The following is a 22,255-nucleotide window of genomic DNA, read 5'->3' as shown; positions in this document are numbered from 1 at the left end:
CAACTCATAGTGGCCTTACAGGACAGAGTAGAACTGCCCCGTAGGGTTTCCAAGGCTGTAAATCTTTACGGAAGCAGACTGCCACATCTTGCTCCCACAGGGCAGCTTCTAGGTTTAAACCACTGACCTTTCAGTTAGCAGCCTAGTGCTTAACCACTGCACCACCGGGGCTCCTGTAGGTCCCGTATACTTCCCTAAGAAAGGGACATTCCTTGTGCTGCCTTTGCTCATACTCCTCTTTCTACCCAGAGTGCCATCCTCCTGTCATCTTCCTACCTCCAGTGTCCACTGTTTCCCTGGCCAGTCCAGGGGCCATCCAGCCTGCCTCCCTACCACAGGGAAAGAGTATTTTCCTTCTGTTTTCCAATGACACTTTACCTCCATTACAACACATATCACTTCCTCTTATGTACTCTAGCTATTTGTGTACCTTTCTCATTCCCTGCCAGACTTTGTGCTTCTCTAGGGCTGGATCCTTACCTGTTCCTTCTTTCCTCCCTCATAGTACCTGGCAGACTTCTTTGTACACAGTATGGGCTTAGTGATTGCTCTTAGAGAGAGAAGGGGCCCCAAGCCCACATTTGTTTCATATGCAGCCGTTGAGTCTTTTGCTTCGCTATTTTATTCAGTGGGACTGAGGTTTTCCTACCACCCCCAAAGCCACTTTGGTACACTAACGAGCGTTTCCCTTTTGCCATCTGTTTTTTCTACTGCATAAATACAGTGTCCTCTTTCTCTCAAGGTAAGCCACACCTGCTCCCTTCAGAATCTAAGGAGAAGCCTGCAGGAAGCATTGACTCCTACCTGAAATCCGCCAACAGCTGGCTAGCAGAGAAGAAGGACATTGCTGAGCGGCTCCTGAAGAATACCTCAGTGAAGACCGAGAACATGAAGGGCTTCTTTGGGGGGCTGGAAACCAAGCTGAAGGGGCCCCTGGTGAAGAGAAATGAGTAAGTGTTGCCTGTATGTGTCTCTGACTCATTGGGGGAGGGGCAGTCATGTCAGCATGACTCATGGAGAGAGGCCAGGATAAACCCTCGCACAGTGAATGACATAGTGAAATAGAGAATCTGTTCCACTTCGCAGTCTCTGGAGACCTAGAGCTTCTCACGAGTGACGCAGCTGCCAGCCCAGCTTGGCTCTCTGCCCCCTAGAGTTTTCTCTGGCTTCCGGATGCCGTTCCGTGTGTTAACATGCAAGGATGTTCCCTGTGGTGTGCGTGTTTCTCTTGGATTGATGAGGAGCATATGGAGACTGTCAGTTGCAGGAGGGAAATCATAAACCCTCCCTCCTCCTTCCTCCTCCAGACTGGGGTGAGAGTTAGTGTTAATGGAATAAAGAAGCAAGAGAAAGCCTCTGTCCCCCAGGAGAGCAGCTCTCAGACAGAAATTTGGGGAATTTCTTTGAAGTGGGCATATAGAAGCGGGGATGTAGAAGTTAAGGCCTTCACAAAGAAAGGGAGAGGTATCAGCCAGACAGGGCCCTCGGCCCCAGGGAGTCCTCTGTGTGTCACCGTGACCCTGTGTGTCACCACCAGTGGTTTGGTTACAGTTAGGTGACTTGACTTACGCCTCCTCTGGGTTGTGTAGTTCAGATTCAGAGAAAATGGCATAAAGAAACCTAAATACCTTAATAACACGGTAGGCCAGACACAAAAGGACAAATAGTGTATGACCCCACTTATATGAAATATCCAGAATAGGCAAAAGCATGGAGACCAAAATAGATTAGTAGTTATCACGGGCTTGGGGAAGACGGAAATGGGGAGTTATTGCTTAAGGAGTGCTGAGTTTCTGTTAAAAGTTATTTTTTAAAAAATGGAAATAGATAGTGGTAATGATCGCACAACGTGGTTGTTGATGTTGCTGTTAGGTGCCGTCAAGTCGGTTCCGACTCATAGCGACCCAATGCACAACAGAACCAAACACTGCCAGTCCTGCGCCATCCTTACAATCTTTGTTATGCTTGAGCTTGTTGTTTGCAGCCACTGTGTCAATCCACCTCATTGAGGGTCTTCCTCTTTTCTGCTGACCTTGTTCTTTGCCAAGCATGATGTCCTTCTCTAGGGACCGATCCCTCCTGACACCATGTCCAAAGTATGTAAGATGCATCCTTGCTTCTAAGGAGCATTCTGGTTGTACTTCTTCCAAGACAGATTTGTTTGTTCTTTTGGCAGGCCATGGTATATTCGATATTCTTTGCCAACACCATAATTCAAAGGCGTCATTTCTTCTTCAATCTTCCTTATTCGTTGTCCAGTTTTCACATGCATATGATGCGATGGAAAATACCATGGCTTGGGTCAGGCACACCTTAGTCTTCAAGGTGACATCTTTACTTTTCAACACTTTAAAGAGGTCCTTTGCAGCACAACATGGTAAACATAATTAATGTCACCAAATTGTACACGTAACAAGAGTTGAAATGCCAAAAAAAAAAGCCTAAACACACCTCTTCGAATTCTACGCATTGATCGTTGACAGGTGTTGCATTGATGTAATACAGATTTTTCAGAGAAAACCACGTTAAATGTACACATAGGCTGTAAGACATAATCCTGTCTCAGAAATGTAAACGGATTCCTTGGACTTGAGAAAATGCCGATTGAGCTCATAGGCACGGGTCAGACTTGTCATCGCTGTGGTTTCTCTTCCTCAGGGAGGACGACAACAAACCCAAGGAGAAGCAGCAGAAGACAGGTAAGTGGGGTCCTCACCTGCAAATGCCCCCTCCATGTCCTCGGCGTCCAAAGAGGAGGGGCATTGCTGTTCCCTGTAGATGCACTTGGCAGCCACAGCAGAGCTCTGCTGGATCCTTATAACTGAGGCCCCCCATGGGGGTCTTAACTAGCCCCCTGTTAAATAGCAGCATGAACACAGGTCAGCAAATGCCTTTGACCTTTACTTTTTTCTCTATGGCATGAAGATGCTGCCTTAGGTGATACCTGAGTTGCTTTCTAGCTCCAGTGGCCTATATTTTCTTCCTGTATTTCTGTAAAAGAGCCACATTTCTAGTCAAGCATTACCGGGGTGTGAGGTCAGCCATCCCCTGGACTCAACCTTTGAAGAAACCCCAATTGACAGTCAGTGAGCAGCATCATTACTGTCTATGAGGCAGAGAAGCTGTGTGGAATGACATGTTTTTATGACCTTTGTTCTGATTTGTGGAAGAAGAAATGACTGCTGGGAGGCTGTGGTTGTGAGGTTTACTAACATGTGGGTATACATCAGAGACCCACTCAATCTTTCTTCCTCATCCACAGTAACTGTGTATAGCCCAGAGGAGGAAAAGAAGGGGGAGAAGATCTACCTGTACACACACCTGAAGCAGCAGCCAATCTGGTAAGCCCTGACCCGTAGCTTTTCCGTCACCATCTTACCTATAGGGCAGCAACCACTTTCCCCCAGGATCACTTCCTAGCTCTTGTTCCCATAAAAATGAAGATTATTCACACCCACTAGGATGGCTAAAAATAAAAAAAAAAAAGATGGACAATAACAAGTGTTGACAAGGATGTGGGAAATTGGAACATTCTCACGCTGCTAGTAGGATTATAAAATGGTGCAGCCGCTGTGGAAAACAGACGGGCAATTCCTCAAAAGACTAAACATAGAGTTACCATATGACCCATCAGTTTTACTTCTAGGTATATACCCAAGAGAAACAAGAGAAACATGTCCACACAAAAATTTGTACACTAGTGTTCTTGGCATTATTTACAATAGCCTAAAAATAGAAACAACTGAAGTGTCCATCAATTGATTATTATTTGGCCATAAAAGGAATTAGTTCTGATACATGCTATAACATAGTGAATCTTGAAAACATTAAAACATTGTCTGAGTGAAATAACCCATACACAGAAGGCCACATATTGTACGATTCCACTGATAGGACATATCCAGAATAGCAAACCCATAGAGACAGAAAGTAAATTAGTGGTTGCCAGGGGCTGGAAGTGGAGGCAGGGAATTGAAGAGTGATTGCTAATGAGTACAGGGTTTTGTTTTGGGGTGATGAAAATGTTCTGGAAAAAGAGAGTGGTAATAGTCATACAACATTGTGAATGTACTAAAAACCACTGAATTTTACACTTTAAAAGGGTGGGTTCTATGGTATGTGAATTATACCTCAGTGTGATAGATTAAATTGTATCCCCCCAAGATATGAGTTGCAAATCCTAACCTCTATGCCTGTGGCTGTAATCCCATTTCAGAATGGGTTGTCTTTGTTATGTTAATGAGACAAGATTAGTATAGGGTATTCCTGAGTCAGTCTCTTTTGAGATAATAAAGAGATTAAACAAGCAAGCAAAAGAAGCAGAGATGGGGGAAGAGAGGTGCCAAGCCACATGGAAATTGCCTAGGAGCAGAAGCCCAGAAGAGACAAGAACCTTCCTCCAGAGGTGACAGAGGGAAAGCCTTTCCCTAGAGCCTGCACCGTGAATTTGACTTCTAGCTTCCTAAACTGTGAGAAAATAAATTTCTGCTGGTCAAAGCACTGTTCTAGTAGCCCTAGATAACTAACACAGAATCTGGTACCAGAAAAGGGAGATGCTGCTTTAACAAATATCTACAGTGTGGAAGTGGTTTGGAGTTGGGTAATGAGTAGAGTCTAGAAGAGTTTCAAGGTGCCTAATAGTAAAAGCCTAGATTGCCTTGAGGAGACTGTTGGCAGAAGTATGGACATCAAAGGCAATTCTGGTGAGGGCTCAAAGGAAGTGAGGAGAGCTATAGAGAAAGTCTCTGTCATCTTAGAGAACACATATGGCACCAGGAACAGAACGCTGCTAGAAACGTGGATGTTAGATGTGCTTCTGGGGAGGCTTTAAAGGAAAATGATGGACATGGGATTGGACAGTGGAGGAAAGGCGATGCTTTTTATGCAGTCCAAAGAACCTGTCTGAATTATGTTCAAAGGTTTGGTGGAAGGTAGAACTTGTAGGTGATGAATTGGATATCTGGCTGATGAGATTTCTAAGCAAGATCTTAAAGGGGCCGTGTGGTTTCTCCTTGCCACTTATAGTAAAACGCTAGAGGTAAGAGATGAACTTAAAAGTGAACTGTACAAAATGAAAACAAAACTTAAAGATTTGGAAAATTCTGTTTTTCAAACTAAGGACATGTGTCTGAGAATGTTCGTCAAGGACGTGACTACGCAGTGTTTCGTTAAAGAGATTAAGCCTGTGACTGATGGATCTAACCAACTACCACAGCAGAAAACCCATCAGCTTAGACTGAACAAGAGAAAAAGAACGCTGTCTGCCTCTTGGAATTCTACAAGCAGGAAACAGGCCAAAGGAGCTAAATCTATTGTTCTCTAAGAAAAGAAAAGGATCACTCCTGGAGCAGCTTGGAGATCAGCAGAACTGTTGGTAGGAGCATGGGAAGCAGGTTCTCCTTGGTTTCAAAAGGTGGGGCCATGGTCTTCTGGATCTCAAAGTGTGGGGCCACAGCTTCCTAGGTTTCAAAGAGTCAGATCTTCACCATCTTGGTTCCATAGTGTGGGGCTACCATTAAGGTGTGCCAGGGAATGGATCCACCACCAAAAGCTGAGAGGATGGGGGTGCCATGCCCAAGGGGCAGAAGAATGGGGCCTGCTGGCACCAAGGAGATGGGGTCGCCACTCAGATGGACTAGGAGAATGGGGCCGCCCAAAGCAGAGGAAGCAAAGTTGCCATCCCAGAGGGCCTGGAAGGGGGAGCTGAAGCCAAGGGCCGGGGGGCCTCTATCCAGAATCCAGAGAGTGTGGCCAACACCCAGAGTCTGGAGGGCAAGGGCCATCGCCCAGATGGTCCCGAAGAACAGGATTATTTTTAAGCCTTGAGAGCTAATGTAAATTGTTCTACTGAGTTTTGGACTTGCTTGGTGTCTGTTATCCCTTCTTTCCTTCCAATTTCTCCCATTTGTAATGGAAATGTCTACCTTGTGCCTGTTCCACCATTGTACTTTGGGAGCAGATAACTTGTATTCTAGATTTCACAGGTTCGCAGATGAAGATGAATATTGCTTTAGGATAGAATTTAGACTTGGAGTTGATTTAAGACTTTTGGGGTGATGTGATAGGGTGAATGTGTTTTGTGTGTGGCAAGGACATGAATTTTTGGGGTCCAAAGGGTAGAATGTTATGGAATAAATTGTGCTCCCCTCTATGCCTGTGTTATTATCCCATTTGGGAATGGGTGTCTTTGTTATATTAATGAGACAGGATTAGTGTAGCATGTGTTTTGAGTCAATCTCTTTTGAGATATAGAGACTAAACAAGCATGAGAAAGAAGCAGAGATGGGAAAGAGAGATGCCAAGCCACAGGGATATTTCCAAGGAACCGGGAAACAAGCTGAAGAGACAAGGACATTCCCTCAGAGCTGACAGAGACAGAAAGCCTTCCCCTAGAGCCAGTGCCCTGAATTCCGATTCTAGCCTACTAAGCTGTGAGAAAATAAATTTCTGTTCATGTGGTGTTTCTGTTACAGCAGCATAGATAACTAAGGCGCTCAGTATAGCTGTTACACGTATATAAAAATGAAGTCATGGCAGCTGAAGTGAGAGGCCGGTGGTTAGGGGAATCTTGTGCACTGTCCTGCTCTGCAGGTGATTATTTGTGTTGCTTTCATAACTCCAGAGCCTCACGCCACTGTATTTTAATATGTGTTTACTCACAAGTAAGGCACCATACCCGCACCTGGGATCCAAAGGGGCGTCAGACGTGGTCCCTGTCTTGCTGGCCCCAGTCCAGCTGTAGTAGAATTCCCCGTATCAGAGAGGGGACCATGGGACCAGTGTGGCCACGAAGGGCCTCAGGAATTCAGGGAGCTGTCAGGAAGTCTCTAAGAAGGACGTAGCACTTGAACCAGGCCAGGCTCAAATAGAAGCAGAGAGAAGGGAAAAGACAACCCTGCCCAAATGTCGAATGATTTAGCCCGGCTTCTTGGGCCCTTGGCTTTGCCTTTGTCTTATCATCTGGAACAGGGGCCAGCAAACTTTTTCTGTAGAGAGTCAGAGAGTAGGTATTTTAGCCTTGGCAGGCCATATGGTCTCTGTCGCAACTACTCAGCTCTGCCAAAGTAGCCCCAAAGCAGCCAGAGACAATGTGTAAATGAATGTGCATGGCTGTGTCCCAATGAAACATTATTTTCAGAAACATGGTGTGCCAAATTTGGCCTGCAGGCCATAGTTTGCCATCCCCTGATCTTTAAGAAGAATTTTTCTTTCTTGTGTATCCTTATAAACTTGTTTGTTCTCTCTACACAAGGCGTGTCCCTGCCAACCCCATTTATGATTATCAGACCCTATTCTGGAAAAGCAGATCTCCCAGACCCTCTGCTTCCTCTTGGGAGTCTCAACTGAACGAAGAGTTGGAAAGCACCTACCTCTGCATCCTCCAGTTCCAGCCCAGTGATCCCAAGGTTTTCCAGCTCCCTCCTCATCCTCATGCTGCATTTTAAGCTGAAGTTATGCTTTTCCACCCCATTTTTGCCTTCGCTCCTAAGGGAGACATGCAGATGCTAGTACTGACCCTGTGCTTGGAGCCCCAGGGGGCTGCCTGTATTTAGGATAGAGCCTCCTGCTCTCTGTTTTATAAGTTCATGCAGATGTGGGCCTGAGACCTGTGTCTTTCCTGCCCCTGGTTGTAGGCATACCCTGAGGTTCTGGAATGCTGCCTTTTTCGATGCTGTTCATTGTGAGAGGAGAAAGCGGTCTCCCACCACCAGGTAGGAGCCAAGTGAGGTCTGCTTGGCCTCAGGAAAGAGGACCAGGGAGTGGCTCTATTTTCCCGTTTCTGAAGAGGAAGCAGAAGAATGGTTGAGTCAATGTGTACCTATTTTCCTTCAACCTCTCTTAGCCCTGGTGCCCTGCAAGCTGCCTGAGGGTCCTGGGAGCGCGCAGCTTGGTGGGTGGGGGAATCGCTTGCATGAGCGCTTTCTGTCCTGGGCACTGGCATGACGTGGCCTGACCCTCCTGGAAAATGCATAGTACCACCGAATGAGCCATCAGGACCCCCAGACCCCTTGCTTACCTGCTGTGTGATGTCAGAACCCCAAGGTAGCCCCTGCAGCAGAACCCTTGGCGGGGAGGGAGGGGGGTGCTGGTGGCCACCCAGACTTTGCTTTTGAGGGAACTTTCAGTTTGTCCATGTTCTTTCCAGCCTCACCAGAGTCGTTTGGCCACGTGAGAATACCCCTTTGTAAGCCCTCTCCAAAAAGTATGTGGTGGCAGGGAAGTGTGGGCATTTATGCCCATGTGGGTTGCTTGGTTCTCTCTCTGGCCATAGCAAGAGAAGACGCCCTCCACTGTGTCACGTGGCAGTGAGTAAGGGAACAGTGGGGAGAGCCAGGCTGGACAGGGCCACCCTGGGTCCCCTTCTTGATCCCACCTACTGTGTGGCTTTGAAGAGTCTCTGAGCCTCACAGAGCCTCAGTTTCCCCGTGAATAAAATGAAGCCCCTCCTCCAACACGGGAGATCCCTTCATCTTTCTCCTTGGCAGGAGAGAAAGCGGATGACTGCCCTTTGCATTAAAGACCTTAGGATGCCAAAATTTGGGAGCATCTTAAGTGAACTTTCTTCTAGATGGCAGTTAATGCCCTCACGGGGATGAAGTATTGGGGTGGGAAAGACGCTGAGACTCTATCCCAAAGGACTCTAGAGAGAGAATGATGCACTCTGCAGGATAAAGAGGAAAAAAATCTCAGAAATGCTCAGATGCTCATAGGCCAGTGGGGTTTTGCTCCTGTTTAGTTTTCACACACCTAGAAAGCACATTTATTTCAGATCCCCGCCTCCCTCTGTCTCTCTCCCTGCCTATGGTGCTCTCGCCCCTTCACCTGTTCTCTTTTCCATCACATATCTCGCATGACTTTGACATGTTCTTTGTTTACCTGTTTCTGCTGCCGCTCCAGAGGGAAGGCTGGAGAGGAGGAGGAGAAGAGGTGTGTGTGTCCCCGTGACTTCGTTCCATTTTACAGTGCTGTGGGGTCACTTGAGGGCCACAGAGTGTGGGGGCAGTGTGTGGGAACCACTGCAGATGGCAGAGCCCAAGCATGGACATCCGGTGCATCTGGTGGTGCTGGGGTCCCTGGGGGGCCGTTGCAATGGCTCAGGCAGGGTGGAAGCATCCCAAAGCCAGAGCACCTGGAAATAAGTCAGAAATCACGTATGACTCCTGGGTCTAATGGGAAACACAGGGCAATTCAGAGGGGGCGAGCACGTGACGGTGGGGGAGTCTGCTTCTGGTTTGAGCCAGTCTGGCTCTCAGCCAGCCACTCCCACCCCCCCCGACCCCCCCCGCCCCCGCCGCCCCAAGCAACCCTCTCAGCTAGACCTCAGCCTCTGTGATCTCACACTTGGTCAGGGGAGCCACAGTGATGGTGCGATGGGGCCAGAGGGAGGATGGCTATTCGCTTCTTCCAGTCATGTGGTGATGTGGGATTTACGGGGGGACGGGGGGAGGGCCCTTTCAAGACAAGGCCCTAGAATGGAGTAGTTTCCTGTGAGCCCACAGCAGGGTCTGACTGCCCTGGGAGTGGAGGGAGGCCATGCCCCGAGAGTAGGGGCTTTAGAATCCTATGTGGTGATGTGTTTGCCCACATAGACCAAGTAAACTGTGGAGGATGGGACTGAAGTGGGGAGAACAGTGCATGTCCAGGTATTTTGGAATCGTTAATGTTTAGAGCTAAAGACTTGGTGAATGAATCAAGGAAAGTGGAAAAGAACTCAAACTTTATTAAAAATATATGTATATATAATATAACGTCTTGTAAAAGTGGCTTTCCACCTACCTCCTCTCCCCACCCAGCCCCACACAAGCACAAAGTTCCTCCATGTTCTTCATGAGACCACTAAACATTGATAGGGAACAAGGAAAGAGAACTGCCCAAAGCGAATCTTTTCTGAGTAGTTTTGGGTTCTGACACGTTAGTGGGGCAGGCGCAAGCCCCCCACATGTCTTAAGCTAATGCCAGTAAAAGTGATAGCTTCTCCCCGCCTAGTGTGCCATGGACATGGTTACGAGGGCCTCCTTCTTCACAAGTGTCTGCTCTTCAAAGGGGCAAAAAAATACCTGTCCACCAGTCAAAAGAGTTCTAAGTGAGGGAAGAAGTTAATTCTACACTGTTGTTAGAGAATCTTGGCTTATCCTCCTAAATATTAGATATCCTTTGTAATCTACTTTTAGAGTTAAAGACCTGCCAATTCAAATTATAGCTTCTATTACAACGATTTGTTTTTCAGTGATAGTTTCGTGAAGCATGCCTCCTGTAATCAGTGATGTATTTGTAGTGCTTATTGTTACTTCCTACATAGCCTTTTCATGGTTATGTCTTAAAAGGAGCATTTAGGTATAGTAAATACCTCCTTAAAAAAAACAAAAAACCAAGTCCCCACAATCTACCTGGGTGTTACTGGGATTAACCAGTCTTCCAGGAACAAAGCTTCTTAGCCCAGCTAGCCTTGGCCCAAAGAGGAATGAGACTGTCTTCCAGGTGATCAGTGGTGCTGACTGATGGGAGGGGCAGCTGTCCTGGGCCCGGCCGAGCCCCCTTGGCCTCACAGGCCTCCTGTCCTGAGAGCAGAAGTCGCCTGACTGCACATGGTCCCATGCAGTCTTCACATCTCTGACCTGCCCCGAGACAACCGCAAGTGCCCCCAAGCCTCACCCAAAGAGCAGGGCAAGTGTTCCTTCAGCATCGGCAGGGGTTAGGTGAGGAAGAGGGGGTGAACCCAGTTTCCCAGTCAAGCTCCTGCCTCCAACATTATTTCTCTTTTTGGGTAACACCTACTGACAAGATGCCATTTCATGAAATCTCTGTGAGGTTTCCCTTTTAGCAAGCTCTTGGTCACATCCAAATTTCCACTTTGGCAATTTAGACCCACATTCGGTCCACTATGTGGTATTAGACCTTGCACAGTATTGGACGTTGAACTCAGATTTAAGGAACTGATTTGATTGTAGGCATCGCTGGACTCTGCTAATTGATAATGACCCTCCACCTCTTTCTGCAGAGGTCAGGGTAAATGTGCCAGCTGGAGTTCTAGCCAAAGCAAGAAAGAGATTCGCTTCCTCACCAGGGCCAGGAGCAGTGGGGGCTGGGCTACTACACACCACTGAGGGGGCTGCTCCCTAGGGGTCTGGGGTTGTGAGCACCCAGCCTGCACGGCCATGTGCAGCAACCCTGGTGGAGGTGCAGGAATATGTGTGCCTGTACAATCCTAAGGGCGAATATGGGGGAAGAGGATGGGAAGGGAAAATGGGATGGGACTTAGCAAAGCACCAGGAAGTACATTCTTGGTATTTTTGTACGTTATTATGTCATCATCATGATGAGACTGGCAGTGATGCCCCCCACCACCGTCACGCCCCTGATGTCCTGTGCACCCCCACCCCCCCGCCAAACTGCAGCAGCACTAGTGACATCCCGTGGGCCAGGAGGGTGGAGATGAGTTAAGAATTTATGTTCTTTTGTTCTGTTTCTCTTCCTCTGGCTTCTCCATTATCCCCAGCCCCTCATTCCCTCATACTCTCTATTCTCTTGCTTTTCTTTTATCTTTGTCTTAACCTTTTTTCAGTAAGCCTCACCCATTTGGAGTTTTATTTTTAGGGGGAAATGTGTTAAAATGAACTGCAGTGTCTGCCCTGCTCCTGTGCATAGACACAGTGTCCTTTGGGTTCCCAGGGGACTGGGTGTTTGTCATTACACCAAGGAAGGTGCAGGAGTGGGGATGGCCCACAGTTGCACTTGAGAAGAGGACGAGAAGGCACTCCTATTTGTGCTGGTCCACTGCAGTGAGCTGATGGAGGAAGCACTATAACTCAGGGCAGCATTACCTCTCCTCGTGGAAATGCTGAGAATTCACACTGCTCCCTCTAAGCCTGAGAAAGGCGCATGCTCCACCTAGCACTCTCCCCACCCCAAATCCTCTGCTCTTTAGTGTCTCTCCACCACAAACATAAAGTCAAATTAGTTCTTCAGAAAGTCTCCCTGTTAGGGCCTTCAACCATGACACCACCCACAGAGACCGTTGATTTCTCGGTGGGGTTTCAGCACTGTGTTCTAGAGTCTCTGTGGCAGACCCGGAATGACTGTTCACAGAGGCCTAGCGTGAACAGTGTAGATTTCACCCATGTTATCAGGGCTAGGGCGACAGGGTAGACAGTAGGCATCAACCGAGAAAGCTGTGAGAAGGGTAAGGACAGAGTCCTCTGCTTAATAGAAGGGAAATGAAATGTAGCCGGCAGAGCCCTTCCAGCTTCCCCTGGCTTCTGGCTTCCTTGACCCTGCAGCTGGGACCAGGGATGCAGCATGTGACCATATAGTCAGACCATACCAAAGAGCCAGCAAGGCCTGGAGACAGAGGTGCAAAGCTGAGAGCCTTCTCCCAGGTTCTCGAACTCCAGTCACTGTGTGCCCTGGGCAGGTTCCTTTCCTCTCTGGAGGCTTCACTTCTGTGAAATGGGGCCATTACCTTCCGTCCTTCAACCCAGAGATAAGGACATAGGTGGTTGTGTTGCTGTTTTTTAAAGAATGTTTTGGCAACCTCCGAGTACAGATCCTCTCCTGGCCAGTGGAGAGCATGTTAGCGTTTGGATCTCTGTGTCTTAGAAAGAATGAAGTAAGACTGTATTTGGGCACTTTGGACAAATGTCAGACAAGTTCTCGTGGCTTTGTGTAAAAGCACAATGAACCCCTCTTTCTGGGCTGATGCTTTTGCACCCATAAATCGGGCCAGGGTGAGTGGTAGGCGCAGGGGCATTCCTTGAACACCCCTGTCCTTTCACTCTTGTGCCTGCAGGGAGAAGTGGTGCCACATGACCCAGGAGGAGCGTGATGACAGCCTGCGGTTCAATGAGAACATCACCTTTGGACAGCTGGGGTAAGGGCCAGCGAGGCCACAGCCAGACCTGTGCTCCTTCCCGATCAGGCCCCACACCTCACTGAGCATCACAGGACTCCCTGTTCAGAATTAGAATGCTGGCAGGCAGCGTTGAGGCACTGTGATCAATGCCTAGATTTTGTGGGTAGTGGGCCACCTGATGGAATTTCCTGTGGGGCTCACGTGGGGGCATGGGCAGCATACAGGATGGATGGGGAGCGAGGCCACCCTCAACCTGCCTCTCTGGCACAGGAGTCTCAAGTACAGGGAGGTGTCTCTCCATCCGGACTTTCTGTGTCAGCCGTCCCTTATAATGGAACACGCTGGTGACACGATGTCACTAGTCACGATGTGTTTATTCTGAAACTGCTCAGAAGCATATACTTAATTACATTTGGCCTTAATTCCAGCTCCTAATTAATGCAGCCTCCTAACATAGCACCTGGTGGCGGGTGGTTTTGCACTGAGAGTTGTTGGCTAGCTAATTAGTTAACGATTTATTTTTATTTGCTGCTAACAACTTTGGGCAGCTGCATGTTGGGCATCCTGGGGGAAAGGGCCCAGCTTCCCGGGTCCCCTCTCCCTGGGAGGCAGGTGGGCAATGGCTGATGGGTGTTTTTCCCCCAGCACATTCATGCACAACATGTTGGCTTTTGGACTGAACAAGAAGCTGTGCAATGACTTTCTGAAGAAGCAGGCCGTGATCGGAAACTTGGACGAAGGTGAGAGTTCTGGTGGCCAGAGACAGACAGGCTAGAATGTTAGGTACAGATGCTGTGTATCCTGGAGTTGCCCACCCTGCTCAAAACAACGCATCTATTTTAACTAGAAATGTGACGTTAAGCTATTTGGTTGATCCTGATTACTCCTCTCTTTCCCTCTCAGTACCAGTTGCCATCCAGTCAACGCCAATTCATGGCAACCCCATGTGTGTCAGAATAGATCTGTGCTATCATAGTTTTTCAGTGTCTGGTCTTTTGGAAATAGATCATCAGGACTTCCTTCCTAGGCAGCTCTCGGTGGACTCGAACATCCAACCTTTTGGTTAGCAGCCAAGCACGTTAACCATTTGCACCACCCAGGGACTCCTCTCTTTCCCTATGTCTACTTAAATGCTTAGAACACTTCTCATTCTATTTGGAAAACCATTTTTGCTAAATGCACCAAGGGTGGTGTGGGAGGAGCTTGCTCCCTCAGTGTTTACAAACAGGGCCAAAAGTAAACATGCCATTCAGGCTCAGGCTCTGAACTTGTATATAGCCAAACTCTGGCCATAAAATGCCCCACCTTCTAAATGGCTCTAAATGAGAGCCCCCAGCAGGAGGAAGAAGGGAGGTAGGGAGGGAATTGAGATTTTTCTAGAATCTCTGGTTTCTATAACAAAAGGGAGTTCATTGCCGAGGTCAGCTTCCCAAATCCATGGAAACCTTTATGCATTATCCCAAACCAAATGACTCGCGCCGTCAACCCGTACTCGTGGCGACCCCGTGTGTGTCAGAGTAGAGCTGTACTCCATTGGTTTTTTTTTTTTTTTTTAAATTATGGTGGAAATATATGCAGCGAAACATTCACTAATTCAACAGTTTCTCCGTGAATAATTCAGTGGCTGCACCCTTCCTGTCCTGCAGCCATTCTCACTAGCCTTTTCTGGACGATTCCACCGCCATTAACAAAACTTCAGTGCCACTCAGGCACAATCTCCCTCTGCTTCCCCCTCCAGCCCCTGGTAACCATGAATAACCTTCCGTTTCTAATCTTGCTTACTTCATGTAAGTGAGATCATACAGAATCTGCCCTTTTGCAACCGACTTATTTCACTCAGCATGACGTTTTCAAGGTTCATCCATGTCGTCGCGTGCATCAAAACTTCATTTCTGTTTATGACCGAGTAGTATTCCAGGGTATGTATGTACCACGTTTGGTTTATTCAGTCATCTGTTGGTGGACATTTAGGTTGTTTCTACCTTTTGGCTATTGTGAAAACTGCTGCAATGAACACTGGTGTACAGGTTTCTGTTTGTGTCCCTGCCTTCACTTCTGCTAGGTATATACCTAGGATTGGGATTGCTGGGTCACAGAGTAGTTCTGTGTTCAAGTTTCTGAGGAACCACCAAACTGTTTTCCACAGCAGCTGCACCATTTGACATTCCCATCAGCAATACACAAGGGTTCCAGTTTCTCCACAACTTCACCAACACCTGTTTTCTTTTTTTTTTTTCATCATTGCCATTCTAACAGAGGTGGGGGTGAGGTATTATCTCATTGTGATTTTGGTTTGCATCTCCCTAATGGCTAATGAGGAACCCTGGTGGTACAGTGGTTAAAGCACTCTGCTGGTAACTGAAAAGTTGGCGTTCGAACCCACCAGCCACTCCATGGGAGAAAGATGTGGCAATCTGCCTCCGTAAAGATTTACAGCCTTGGAAACCCTATGAGGCAGTTCTGCTCTATCCTGTAGGGTCACCATGAGTTGGCGTTAACTTGACAGGCATGGGTAATGGCTAATATAACATTGTCTGTGACATCTTCTGTATGCAAACATGTGTCCCTGATTCCCAGGAACCCAGGGAACTCAAGTTCATGCCTGACATCCGTTGTGTTGGTAAACGGAGGCTCTGCATTAACCTACCATGTTGCGGTTCAGCCCTGCCCATGATACTTGGCAGACAGGGATGCCCGGGGTTGCCCGGGGAAGCAGCATGAGTAAGTGAGATGCCTGCACTCACCACTCCTTGTGAGACCCCTGATTTGCAGCAGCCTCTTGTCAGAAGAGCAGGACAGACTTGTCTGCCTAGCAATCTTCTGAGAAATAACACTGTTTTCTCTTCCAGAGCAGTACAAGCTGCTCAGTGATCACATTGAGCAGATGGCCATTGAGTAGCCCACAGGAGGCTGCCCCACGGCACCCACCACGGAGGACTGAGGGTGCACGCCACTCTCCCAGGGCCAGCGACTGGCTGTCACCCTCGATAACCCTGCATGACATCAGCAATGCCCAGAGCCGCCCCGCTGCCCTAGAACTAGCCATTAGAAGAACCTGGTGGCCATCCTTACCTCTCCCCGCTGCCTGTGTCTGCTCCCCATCTGTGTGCCAAGTGCCCCTTGAACTATACGGCAAAAGCCGAGGTGGCCGCACCGGAGTATCAGCCTTGTGAGATGAGGGAAGGAGGGGGGAGGCATGCCGCCCCAGCCTCCTGCTGACCTTGCTGGAGAGACTGTGCCATGGAGAGGGCTGGTGGGCTCAGGATGTAAGTGAGGGCGGGTGCCAGAGGAGGGCAGGAGCTGCCCAGCATGCAGCAGTCACATGGAGGCAGGTGCTGTCAGTCATGGCTGAAGACCTAGGACCCCACCTTGGGGTGTGGGCCACCTAATCCACACAGACCCCTGGGGGAGCTGGGGAGAGAGTGTTGACCCTTTCAGTGTTGATCCTTGGCAGGTACTTGCTCTTCCCTGTAGGACAGGAACCGGGAGTCACAGGAAGCTCGAGGAGAGAAACTCCTTCTATTTTAAATAGGGAAAGACCGTGAGAGGATGCAGCAGTGGGACCTGGCCCCAACTAGACGACATTCTGAGCAAGAGCCAGACCAGGAACATCACAGGATTCATGTGGCATCAGCCATGTGAGATGCACTTGGTCAGCCAGCAGCTTCCTTTTGAAGCCAAGAAACTTCTGCAGCTCCCCAGGAGAAGCAGGGTCTTCTGTCCTGCGCAAGCGACACAGGAAAGAGGTTTCTTTAGAAGCTGAAAGACAGTGCCCTTCCTAAAACCAGACAGTGCTGCTTTTTATTTCTAAAAGGACCAAAAAGTCCACGCTCAGGGTTACACTGACAGAGGCAGGGCGGCAGGGAGTGACTGCCCACAGCTCGTCATCGAGTGCATCCTTCACCTGAAGCCTGAGCACTGGACACCTCCACCCGCAGCCCCCGGAAGGCGCAGCCGTGCGGTGACCACTCTCCTCCATGCTCTGCTGATAGTCCCTTCACCTCATCTCAGTGCCTGGGGCTTGTCCCAGCTACACCAGTCAGAGGGGCTGGCGTCCAGGTTACCAGCACCAGGCCTGCTGGCTCCCCAGCCTGCGCCCACCATGTAAATACTCCTTCTGCGTGCTGCCCTGAGTCTTCTGACCTTGGAATAGGCCATGAGGCGCTCTCCTCCCCCTACCTCCCCCTTTCTCCCTCCCACTTACTCTACTTTCAATCGAATTAAATCAGTGTTTTATCTGGATGCTGACACTCCCTTACCCAGCTGGTGCTCAGCGGGGAGGAACAGGAGGTGGTGGCGTTCTGGAGCGCATGTTTTGGGCGTTTGGTGACGTGAAGTATGGCTGATCTGAGCGCACACATGTAGAATGCTGCCTACCCAGAGAACAGGGTTGGAACTTTGGAGGTGAGGCTCATTTTTACTGACAGTGCCAGGCGTGTGCCTGTGTATTTCAGCCTACCTACAACGCCACTAAGCACGGGTGGTAGTGTGCTTCTTGTAGGTGAGGAAGATCCCAGAGGATGGAGTCCCCATTATTAGGCCCCCAAATCGTGATGTCTCCACTGAATGGGTTTTAGAGAAACAATAGCAAGTTAATGGGTGTGCAGGCCCCTCCTCTCTGATGCCTCCTTCGGGATAACGCATTTAACCATCCCCAGTGCCCCATGCTAACTTCCCTCCTCTATAAACTTAAGGGCCGGCTGAGTGCTCTGTCAAAGCCTGCAGAGCTGATGATAGGCCCCCCTCCTTTGCTGTCTTGTGGTCAGATTAGTTATAGTTATAGTAGTTACTAAAATGCATTAAGACATTAAGGTGCCCAAAAGACTTATCCTTGTATATATAAGATTTTTGTATATGAGTTTTGATTTAGTCTGACTTCCAGAGAGAAAAATAGATTCCGAGACCCTGTTCAGGACTGCTAGAAAGCCCCTGGTTCCTGCTTCTCTGGGATGGGTTGAGCTGGGGCTGGCACAGCCTTTCAAAGGAAGTACAGCTTTGACTTCTTTTGGCTTTTCCAAGCACTTTAAGGCAATTTCTGACCTTCAAATGTGATCTTGATACTCAATTTTTTTTTTTTTTTTCTGTCTAGACTTCTTGAAGTAGCAATTTAAAGTGGAAGAAAGGTTTCGTTTTGTTTTTCACCCCTCTCGCTCCTTGTTTTTATAGATCTAGCTGAGTCGGAATCGACTCGACAGCACTGGGTTGTTTGGGTTTGGGAGCTCCTAAAGGTTGAAGTGAATCTGACTCCTAGAAGTATTGCCTGTTTTGCTAAGCCCCAGCCAGGAAAGCTACCACAGAGAGCCTGGCCCTGTGATGGGGACAGTGAGGCAGGAGGTGACACTGCCTGCTCTTTCCTCTTCTGGCAGCAGCTCTGGCTCTGGAAGAGCCTCTGGCCACTATCCCTGGGAAGGGCGTGAAGTTCCTAGAAGAAGATTGACAGCTTGCCTCTCTCCTCCCTGCAACCTTGTCTCTTCACTCCAGGCCCCACCAGAGCAGAAATGAGGGCCTACCCTGTGGGCAAGCACAGAGACTCCAGAAACACTCAGTTTTGTGGTCCAGGTGCAGAGATTTCACATCTGTGTGTACAGCAAGGACACAGTGTTGTAGGATAAAACATAGCACTCCCTGTAAATGCAGAACTTCAGGCCCCAATGCAGGAAACTTCAGGTGATATCCAAGAAGAAACCTTTCCAGTCCTAGCAGGTAGTGTCCAAAGCCAGGGGCTGTCCTTAGTGGTGATGGTTCCGATTTTCTACTGTGTGACCTTCAGGGCTGTGAGAATCCCAGCGAGCCAAATCCAGAGAATTCTCTCAAATTAAAAGTTTCCTGCTTTGGAAACAGTGTGATGTTTAGATGTGGCTTTTTTTTTTTTTTTTATGTTTTTAGCCTTTGTTATAGTTTTAGCAATCTTGATAGATGTTTAAAAGGGGCTTTGTTACTCTCCAGATTGCAGCTCTGTGTGTGTGTTTATTTGTCCAATGAAATGGAGTAGACTATGATTTCCTATTGCCAAAAAAGTGGGCTGAAGAGCTATGAAATTACAAAAAGAGGGTTTGGAAGATGGGTCCGGTTCCTGCGTTCTGTCCCCAGATTAAAACCCTAGATGTTCAGGTTGATTCAGGGAGCACACGCTGGATTTAAAACCAGCGCCACATCCCAGACAGAGGTACCCAGCCACCACCCCCACCCACTGCCTTGCCTTCTACTTCTCTCCTCTCCTTGAGTTAAAACCAAGTGGTCCCTACAACTCACTTCTTCCAGCCCCTTGGACTGTGGAGGTCATTCACGCAAACAGAGGCAGTAGCTCCAGGGTTTGCTTTTCAGTGGACAGTGTCGTGTAGGTTAATTTATCTCACCTGGGCCATCAGGCACTCCGGCTTCCTCATGTGAGAATGTGCCCAGAGTTCACACCACAGAGGAGTTTACAGAAGGTTCTGGTCTAACCCAGTTACCTTAACCAGAAGCTCAGAGTCCTGAGCCACAAGCCTGGCCTTCATGGGTTACAGCACGCTAACTATTTGGCCTACGTGGTTAGGTCACTTTATTACCAAATTACCTACGGCTTCAGATAACCGGGCAGCCAGGGAGCCAACTAGTTTGCCAAGAACAGTGGAGAGCTTGGGAGAAAAGGACTTAAAAAAGGTAGGGGTTTATTTTTCCACAAGGGAGAAGGGAGGGGCACCCTTCCCAGGAGGTGGGTGGAGGCCAGCCCAAGGGCAGGTGGGTGGTCTGAGACAGGTCTCTTCACTCCACTTCTTCAGGTCTCTCCAGACCCCTCGAGCTCCCCTCTCCCGCCTACCTAGCCATTTATTTCTGCTCAACTCTTTGTCTTATGACTCGGTTGTTTCACCCACTATTCCTGTAAACTGCTTATTAATTTTTATGATTCTTGGAGACACATTCCACTTGAAAGCTTTCAGCTGAGTTTACAGCAAAGGGGAAACAATTCCCTTTTGACTAGAAATGCTCCTAATTGACGAATGTTCTATGTTCGGGCTTTAGCCAGACGCAGGGCTTGTAGTCACTAACTGCAGGGCCATTGGCCCAGGGCATTCTTGTTTCCATGTGGCTGGGAAGAGGAAGGCACTGCTCACTGCCAGTGGATGAGCTCTTTCCAGGTTGTTCATCCCAGAGAATATACTCAACATTAATCCCATTCTCAGCACCATTCAGTCTTTGATTCAGAAGGCCAGGTACCCTTGCTGTGTCTAGGCAAGTATCTTGTATTCCTGGGGTTCAGCACCACAGGGACCAGCTCAGACTCCCCAAGAGTGAGAGGTACCCCAGGACCCGCTCTGTTCCCTGGGGAACAGGGAGCCACATGCACTGCCAGCCTTGGTTGGTTTCAGGCCAGTGTCCCCGATTTGGCCAGCCTGTGGGAGCTCCAAAGAGGAGATGAAGAAGAGAGCTCAGGAGGGGGACCCTACTGATGCAAAGTGGTGTCTGGGGGACTCAGGTGTTCTCAGGGTTTACATGGGGCCGTGCTTCCACTGGGGCTTCTTTAATCATGTTACTTGTGCCATTGGTAATGGTCATATTACCATAACCATTACTCTTGCAGTGGTTACTGTTAGAAGGGGAAATTTCCAGTAGAATGAGAACCCCCTCGGTTTGCCCATCTCCCCTCACTTCCACACACACCTCCTCCCGGACATCTGTGCAATCCAGTGAGCACCCAGATCTGGGCCTCACTGCAGAGGCACGCCTGGAGCCCGGGGATCTGGAGCACTTTCAGCTACACGATAAGGAATTTTGCACTTTAACTAGAAAGAAGATTCTTATTGTTAATCCCGTTGGCATTGAGCTAGAAGGGGGCAGGGGGCTGTCCCCGGTCCCTCCTAGTTCTAAACAAATGGGCTTATGGAAAAGAGAAAGAGGAAACACACGTTGGGCCCCCATCCCTACGCAGGACGATGGGATGGAAGGTATCTATTGCAGATGAGGAGCTTTGAATCAGGGATGGATTCCGATCTCATAGAATTCTGTGTTCTTTCCTTTGCAAGTGACAGGATCACTGTCAGTTCAGCTGTTGGGAAGGAAGTGAGGGAAGGGGACAGCTCAGTAAGGTCAGGATCCCAGCCTGAGGACTGTCCCTTGGAGTCTTCCAGGTGGACACCTTGAGAAAGGTGAGTCAAACATTTGAACTCTGGGTAATGCTAGGAATTCAAACAATATGTACATACCCGCTTAAAATCCAAAACTAAACCCACTGCCGACAAGTTGATTCCAACTCATAGGGACCCTACAGGACAGAGTAGAACTGCCCCATAGAGTTTCTGAGGCTATAAACCTTTATGAAAACAGACTGCCACATCTTTCTCCCACAGAGCATCTGGTGGGTTCAAACCGCTAACCTTTTGGATGGCAGCCAAGCGCTTTAACCAGTGCACCGTCATGGCTCCCTGCATACCCCTTGGAACATGTGAATGTCAGAAAGTGGTTCATCTGCTACCTGTGTTGTAAATCGTGGTTTCTGTCGAGGCTTTCAGGGCTGTTTGACATCTGTACATTCTGTTTTCTCTTTCACCTGAGTTTGACTTGGATCTAAACTTGGCATTGTCACATTGCAATATTACCTTCTTAGTAGTGTAGAAGTATAGTTCAGCGATGGCAGTATTTTATGTATTACGGTCCTGCAACTTTGCGTCCCTCTAGGTGATGTTCTACAAACTACATTTTAAGGTTGAGAAAGTTTTGAGGTTGAAGATCTCAAAACAGTGCTAAAGTCAAAGCTGTTTCCTGTGAAGAAAATAAAAATTTGTAAATATATTGCACCTTGAGTTGTCAGAAGGTGGAAACTGAAATAAATTATCTCTAAAAAAAAAAAGTGCTGTTTCATTTTTGTTTTAATATATCTGTGAGGATTTTTTACAGGATTTGCCAACTTCTGAGTTACATCAGTGACTTTTGAGAAGGAGACATTTTTCTCTGGGGCCAGAGAGCTGTGTACCCAACTTGGGTGGGGCATTTGGGTCTTGTGCAGATGCTAGTCTTCGTCCCCCAGCAAGTGCGAGAGGCCACACGGGAGTGTTCCCACCCAAGGTCTTCAGTGAGGAGGGAAGAGGCTTGCTGAGGCCTGGGTGACCCTGAGCATGGATACCCCCAATTTAAAACACTATGGCCCCTCTAAAGAAGCAGGCCTACCAGGCAGAAGTTCTGTGAGCAGCCTAGGAAGCCAGGTGGAAAGAGGAGTTTCTATTCAGTGCCACACTGGAGGATTTAGCCATATTTGGAACTTTCCCTGGCCCCTTGCATCACCATGGGAATGCAGGCATCCTCCGGCTTTGAGCTGCTGGGACCCCAGGCTGGTGTGATCTGTTCAGAGCTTGCTGTGACAAGTGGAACGAGTCTGCACTTTCAGGCTTGTTATGATCTAGAACCTTCCGACTTCCCTGGGGCTGTGTA

The 22,255-nt window shown here is 48.5% G+C and overlaps 1 protein-coding gene across 10 annotated transcripts in view; it reads left to right on the top strand.

Annotated features, from left to right (window-relative positions):
* Nucleotides 1–22,255, top strand: part of KIAA0513 (KIAA0513 ortholog) — a 110,392-nt gene that overhangs the window by 61,247 nt on the left and 26,890 nt on the right. For 6 of the 10 annotated variants that reach the window (XM_064273711.1, XM_064273710.1, XM_064273716.1 and 3 more), the window contains 6 exons: nucleotides 743–950; nucleotides 2,659–2,699; nucleotides 3,263–3,341; nucleotides 7,635–7,712; nucleotides 12,788–12,868; nucleotides 13,496–13,590. In XM_064273711.1, the coding sequence (XP_064129781.1) occupies nucleotides 743–950; nucleotides 2,659–2,699; nucleotides 3,263–3,341; nucleotides 7,635–7,712; nucleotides 12,788–12,868; nucleotides 13,496–13,590 (582 nt within the window). The other 4 variants (XM_064273718.1, XM_064273720.1, XM_064273717.1 and 1 more) reach the window with 4 other exon arrangements.

The sequence above is a fragment of the Loxodonta africana genome, chromosome 21 (assembly GCF_030014295.1).
Source record: "Loxodonta africana isolate mLoxAfr1 chromosome 21, mLoxAfr1.hap2, whole genome shotgun sequence".
NCBI lineage: Eukaryota > Metazoa > Chordata > Mammalia > Proboscidea > Elephantidae > Loxodonta > Loxodonta africana.
The sequence above is the reverse complement of the archived record's forward strand: the minus strand, read 5'-3'. Positions and strand labels throughout refer to the sequence as shown.